Source organism: Ursus maritimus, unplaced genomic scaffold, assembly GCF_017311325.1.
Source record: "Ursus maritimus isolate PB19 unplaced genomic scaffold, ASM1731132v1 scaffold_20, whole genome shotgun sequence".
NCBI lineage: Eukaryota > Metazoa > Chordata > Mammalia > Carnivora > Ursidae > Ursus > Ursus maritimus.
In genome coordinates this window covers 23,941,612-23,948,269 of record NW_024424453.1, presented here as the reverse complement: position 1 = coordinate 23,948,269, position 6,658 = coordinate 23,941,612, and the positions used below count along the sequence as shown (strand labels likewise).

General features: G+C 62.0%; 2 protein-coding genes across 2 annotated transcripts; one reads left to right on the top strand and one right to left on the bottom strand.

The window, feature by feature from the left end:
- Positions 1-864: 864 nt before the first annotated feature.
- On the bottom strand, positions 865-1,998 carry FOXL2 (forkhead box L2). Its single transcript, XM_040636585.1, has one exon. The coding sequence runs from the start codon at positions 1,996-1,998 to the stop codon at positions 865-867; it is 1,134 nt and encodes a 377-aa protein (XP_040492519.1).
- Positions 1,999-2,645: 647 nt separating this feature from the next.
- On the top strand, positions 2,646-5,866 carry FOXL2NB (FOXL2 neighbor). The gene is given in 4 exon segments (XM_040636580.1): positions 2,646-2,745; positions 5,083-5,226; positions 5,349-5,533; positions 5,819-5,866. Coding segments are annotated over 4 exon segments (477 nt in total).
- Positions 5,867-6,658: the final 792 nt, after the last annotated feature.

Below are 6,658 nucleotides of genomic sequence, written 5' to 3'. Positions count from 1 at the left end.
CCTGGAAGAGATTTTCATGTTTTACTTTAGCAAACTCCAAGGCCACCATACTTCACCGGTTTTCCCGGTTAGTTTTTTTTTCTTAAAAAATATTTTTAAATGTTATTTAAAACAGCCCTCCCGATCTTTTGGGAGAAACATTAGCTAGCCTCCGCGGGCCTGGAGGTGCCCGAAGCGCCGAGACGGAGAGCGGAGGACACGCAGCCTGTCTCGGAGCGGGGATGTGCTGTAAACCCCAGCGCAGGCCGCCGAGCGAGGCAGCCGGGCTCCCCGCTCGGGCCCAACCCCCGCCCCATCCAGTGGGCCCCGGCAAGCGGCTTCTGAACCGCTTCAAGAGGTTACGTGGAGCAAACACACGTTCGTCCTTTTCTCGGGCGGCGCGGGTCTCGTTGCCCGCCCGGACCGGCGCTTCCAGCCACGGATTGAGCGGCTGCCGGGCGGGGAAAGCCGAGCGCGAGCGCACCGACCTGTGTGAGAAGGCCAAGAGGTCTGCACCGCCGACGCCCGGCTGCACCTCGGCCCCGGCACTTCCTCTCCGCTCTGAATTTTGGCATGGGGTGTCCAGCCCGGACGCTGGGACACCGGGAGGAGACGAGGCCTGCAGAAGGCGCGCGGAGAGGCGGCCAGGAGGCTGGGGGAGCGAGAGGGCAGAGAGGGCAGGGAGGCGAGCAACAAGAGGAGAAGCGGAGGAGACAAAAGAGGGGCGAGAGGAGCTGAGGGGAGCGAGGAGGCGCAGAGGGCCTTGGACGCTGGCTCAGAAGATGGCCCCAGAGGGCGCGTGGTCCGGCCGGCCGGCGGCGGTGGCTGAGGCTAAGGCCGGCGTCGCACGTCCCTGCATCCTCAAAGCCGGCGTGCGCTGGGCTCTCAGAGATCGAGGCGCGAGTGCAGCGCGCCGGTCTTGCTGTCGTGGTCCCAGTAAGAGCAATGCATCATGGCGAGCTCGGGCTGCCGGGCGCAGGCGAACTGCAGGCCCGGTGCGTTGGTGGGCGCGGGCGCCGGGGGCGCGGCGGTAGCCGGGCTGGCTGGGCTGAGCTGGCCCGGGGGCGGTGCGGCGGCCCCGTGGTGCGGCGGGGCTGGCGGGGGTGCGGCGGCCGCGTGCAGATGGTGTGCGTGCGGGTGTGAGTGGGGGTGCGGCGGCGGCGGGGGCGCGGCCGGCGGGCCTCCCAGGCCGTTGTACGAGTTCACCACACCGGGAGGCAGCGCCATGCTCTGCACGCGTGAGTACGGCCCATACGAGGCGCCCGGGCCACCCAGCCCCTTGACCACCGCGGCCGCGCCTGGGCTGCCCGGGCCCGCGGCGGCAGCGGCCGCCGCCGCCGCCGCAGCAGCCGCCGCCATCTGGCAGGAGGCGTAGGGCATGGGTGAGGGCGGCTGCGGTAGCGGCCAGGAGTTGTTGAGGAAGCCGGACTGCAGGTACTTGGGGGGCGCCAGGTAGCCATAGCCGTCGGCCCCCGCTCCCGCTACGCCGCAGCCGCCCGCGGCGCCTCCGGCCCCGAAGAGCCCCTTGCCCGGCTGGAAGTGCGCGGGCGGCGGCCGGAAGGGCCGCTTCATGCGGCGGCGGCGCCGGTAGTTGCCCTTCTCGAACATGTCCTCGCAGGCCGGGTCCAGCGTCCAGTAGTTGCCCTTGCGCTCGCCGCCGCCCTCGCGCGGCACCTTGATGAAGCACTCGTTGAGGCTGAGATTGTGGCGGATGCTATTCTGCCAGCCCTTCTTGTTCTTCTCGTAGAACGGGAACTTGGCGATAATGTATTGGTAGATGCCGGACAGAGTGAGCCTTTTCTCCGCGCTCTCGCGGATCGCCATGGCGATGAGCGCCACGTACGAGTACGGGGGCTTCTGCGCCGGGTCGGGCTTCTCCGGGGCTGTCCCGGCGCCGCCGCCTCCTCCCTTGCCGGGGCTCGGCGGCGGCGGCGCCTCGGGCTCCTTGGCTGCGCGGCCGGTCTCCGGCGCCAGCAGGGCCCCTGCGGCGTCCTCGGGCTCGGGGTAGCTGGCCATCATGACAAAGCCGGCGCGCCGCGGCCAGGCAGCCCCTGCTGTTTTCCCTTGGCGCTGGGGCGGCAGAGTCCGGGCGCACAAGTCTGCTCACGGCCGAGTCTCAAACTTCTGGAGACTGCCGATGCCGCCCGCGCTCGCTCGCTGGCGGCCTCTCGCTCCGCTCCTCTCCTCTTTCCCTTCCCCTAGGGAGCGGCCGGCGGGAGTGGAGCTCAGCCTCTGGCCATGGGGAGTCCGCCCAGCAGAGAGGGGCTCCGGCCCCGCCGCCCCACCCCGCCCAGGCCAGTCCCCGCCTCGGTGGGTTTTCTTTCCGCGCTCTTCCCCTCCCCCCACCCTCCGGTTTCCCGAGGCACGACCCGCGTCTCTGGCGGAGCTGCCTTCTGGAGTCCCTAGTGCGCCAGGAGCCTCGCTCAGTTCTGATTCGTATGGGCTCCGCCGAGTTCCGCTTGCGTCAGGCGCCTTCGCCCCTATAGCGGGGCGGCCAGTCGCGCACGGGCGAGTTCATCTCCAAGTCACTTTTTGTAAACGCCCCGCACAGCCCGGACCGGCCTGCCCCTCCCAGCGAGCTGAGGGGGCCCGGCGGACGACCGGGCTCACGCTCTCTCAAAGCCCTTGCAATCCGCGGGTGCTCGCTCTGCGGACTGGGCCGGGAGATGCCGAGGGCCCCGGCGAGGTCCGTCCTCACTCGGCCAGTGCCCAGGGAGCTCGGGCCCTAGCGAGGAGAGGCGCGCCAAACCTCCTCGCGGCTTTCAGGTGAAAGAAAACGACTCCCCTGCTCTGCCCTTCGCTGCTGTCTTGGGGCTAAACTTCTGGCTTGGGGCTGGGGGAGGGGCGGGACGGCGAGGGGGCCGGACCGCGGTGGGGTGGAGAGAGCTGCGCGATGGCTTTGGGAAAATCAGCCCAGAAACGCGTGTCACTGAACCAAGAAACCTCGGCCTGGCCTAGCCTGTCCGTCGCGCTTCCAGAGTGGCTGGGCCGGATGGGGCTGGGGAGACGATAGGGGAAGAGGCGCCCAGGAGCTCGGCCTGAAGCCCCTCTGCCCTTCCTTGCGCTGCCCCTGGACCTAGGGACCAGACCACCTCCTCAGAATTCGCGTTGTAATCCTACGACTTGGATGTGTGCTTTAACGACAAATAGAACCCACTCCAGTCCTGCTCCAACACGGGCGCGAATGTTGCTGTGGGGCTTTGGGGGAACTTTATTTGTATGTGCACCGGTATCACATGTAGAAATCATGGGGAGGGTCTGTCCTTGAGACACGTGAGATACCAGCTGCCCAGGTGCACACGTGCTGGTGCAAAAACATAGGTATGCACACGTACAAGGTGAGATTTTTATTTACGGGGTAAAACATATATAGTTACAGATATGTAATGGTACATGTGTGTCACCTGTCAGTTAATGTGGTTCAGGGATGAGCATCTTCTTTCTTTATCCTCCCTCTCCACTCTCCTCCCCTCTCTCCTTTCTTCCTTCTTCCCTTTCCCTCTTTCTTTGTCAATATTCTGTCACAGACTGGGAAGAAAAACAAGAGGCTGTGAGGGAGGCATTTGTTCAAATCTCTCTCCTGACAAGACATTTGCTCCGATCTTTCTCCAGGGCTGAGGGGTGAGTGCTTGCCTACCTTCAGTAGAAGTCTGAATGGTGCCCAGTCACACCTGCATGCCGGGAGATTGTCTCAGGGGAAATTAATGCTGGCAGGAAAGGCAGCTGTGCTTTTTAACAGTTAACTTAGCCTTAACAAAAGGTCTGCAACTGTAAAGTGTGAGAGAGATGTCTGTCCGGTGTTTTGAATCCTCATGCCCCAAACTGCTTGGTACTGAATGGGGCCAGGATACTTGGGGGAGGAAGGTGGACTGCATGGGTGCCATGCAGGGGTGTGTCCTATGTCTGGATTGGCATGGCTTGAGTGGCCGCCCCAATGCTCATTACTACCACTTCTTCCTAGGCTGCCTGAGGAAGCCTGAAGAGCCCTTAGTGGCCTATGGGCCCAGCACCCACGGCCACCTGCAAGTGTTGCCTGCTTCCCACGCAGCTCTCTGATCTACATTCTGAGATTAAAGGAAAGGAGAACAGGGTGATGGGGCTCTTTGGAATTCAGCATCTTGAAAATGATTCCAGAGAGGTCAGCAGGGCAGTCTGGTCTGACCATCACAGTAAGAGAGAACAGGGCTCTCCTAAACTCACCTCAGTAAATACCCTCCTCTACCCACCATTGAAAATATCTAAGTAGCTTGATTGTTTTCTCCCTCTGCTCCCAATATACACCGGGGTAAGCAGCACCTCTTCAAAACCTCTGTGGCTGTCTCCTGAGCAGGAGTGCAGGTGTTTTTCTTCTTTCTCACGCCCATCCATGCCCAGGCTAGGGGTGGAAGTGGTGTGTGTGAGGTTTGGGGCTGCTGCAGATTGACCCTAGCGCCCATCCTCCCCCTCCGCCCGGGAAGGGGAAAAAAAAACAGCTGGGTCTGGCCCCAACCTGTGTGTGTGTGTGTGTGTGTGTGTGTGTGTGTGTGCTCTCTCCTCTCCTCTTTTTTTCTGACCACCCAGGCTGGCTCTCTGTCTCTCTCACCCTCACAGGCATTTCCGCTGCTGGCCTGCAGCAGCCAGGTGTAACAGCATTGTTTTGTGTGTCATCACTTCCCTGAATTCCAAACTCGGCTCCCTTTTCAGCCTTTAAAGAGTGTGTGAGTGTGTGTGTGTGTGTGTGTGTGTGTGTGTGTGTGTGCGCGCGCGCGCGCGCGTGTGTAGGGAGTGGGGGTAAAGGAAGGAGTTCCTCTAAAGGATTTTCTGAGTGGACAGAAGAGGAGTCCTGCTACTTTCAGGTATTGATCTCTCCAGGAAGCGGTGGGGCGCGCCTTGGTTTACTTCTCAACCCTCTAGGGCGGGCTGGGTAGGGCCCCGCTTCCTGGCGAGGTGGGGATCCCGTCCGGCAGGCAGACCGCGTCGAGGCTTGTGTGTGTGGGGGCATCCTCTTTCCCCGTGGCACTGCGGCCACGCCGAGCCCCAGCTCGGTGACCTCCGGGCGGTGCCCACCTCCGAGGGCCGGGCGGAGCTCCTAGCCTCTCCGCCCGGGTTTCCCGGGGCCTGCAGTTGCAGCTCAGGAGCAGCCCGTGCCTTCTGCCGGTCCTCTCGCGTGGGCGCCGCGGGCTGACATGGTGCCGGAGTCCCGCGGCCCCGGCGCGGCCCCGCTCCTGTGCCTGCCCCGCACCCGCGAGGCCCCGACAGCCGCCGCGAGCAATTCACTCGGCCCTGAGGGAGGAGTAGAGGGAGACACTTCTCTTCTTACCGCCGGGAATCCTTCAGCAGCCGCGGAAGCGCCCGCGTCTCTCGGGATCCCGGCGGCCGGGTCCTGCCAGGTGAGCTGCCCAGCGGCCCCGATGCAGGCAGCGCTTCCCGGACACGACTCGCCTGGCCCCGCGTCGCCGGCTGCTCGAACCAGGTGCCGAGGTGCCCTTTCCTGGCGGGGCCCTGAAACACCCACGGGCTTCCCGCACTGCGCGAGAACAGAGGAACTGAGCCTGCTGCAGCCCTCTCCGTGTGGGTACTGCCTCTGCGGCGCGCGCGGCGGGAAAAGGGAAGCCTGGATGCGTTCCTTAGCACATCCCTACACAACTGCACACCTCAACTGTCAGCACTACTCCCAGCTCCTCCTACACCCCCATGGACTCCAGGTCCATTCCTCCATCCACTTCTCTCCAGTCAAGCCTGTATCCTCTGCACTGCCCTCACACACTCACCTGTTAGGCATACTAGTTCAGATACTGCACATTTTTGTGGAAAATGGGTCACTCTGATGCCTGGACTTTAAGCCTCTTTACACACTCAGGCATTCAGCTATCTCAAGACACAGACTGACCTCTTCTCTGCGATCTGACTCCCAGAAGCCTGTTGATTCTTCGATATCTTTGGCCCAGGGTTAGGGTGATTGGGCTGCCACCTGGATGTTCCTTGGCCAGGTTGCTGCTCAGTTCTTTGCAAAACTCAGGTGCATATCCCGAGACACTTGAATACACACAGGCCGTTCACACAGGCTTCCTCTCTGTTTCATAGCTGAACTCCCTGCCACTCTGACAGGCTGCAGCCTGAGTGGGGGCTTGGTTCTTCTGCACATGCCCACACAGCCCCAGGCCCCAGGCCAGCTGGCATTATTCTTCTGCCTGGTTGGGATTAGCAGAGACACTTACCCAAGTATGTGCTTGGGAGAAAGAGTGAGAGAATAGGGAAGTGGAGAAGGAGAGAGAGAGAGAAAGAGGGGAGAAGCTACTACCCATTCTGGGGAAAAACTCAGATGAGAGCTGTTTCCAGTTGGTATCTTAGTGAATCCTACCGCCCACACCCTGTGGGTGGGCTGGGCTGGGAGTAGTAGGCTAGAGTTCTGGGCTCCTTGCCTCACTGATGTTGCCCCTCAAGTTCACTATCACCTCTTTGCCCCAAGGAGTGTGTGTCCTACCCTTTACCAGGCAGACTGCAGGGCAGTTGTAGGCATTTCTCCTGGTTGAGCCTAACTCAGGGAGAAAAGGCAGGGGGGCTGGTTCCTGGATTGTGGGACCTTCCCTCTCCAAAGACTTTTGGGATGCTCTCAGAAAGACAATCCTAGGGTGACAGGAACTGCTGACCAGCTTTGGTATCTTGTGGCCATGACTCCCATGACCCAAAGCCATTTTCT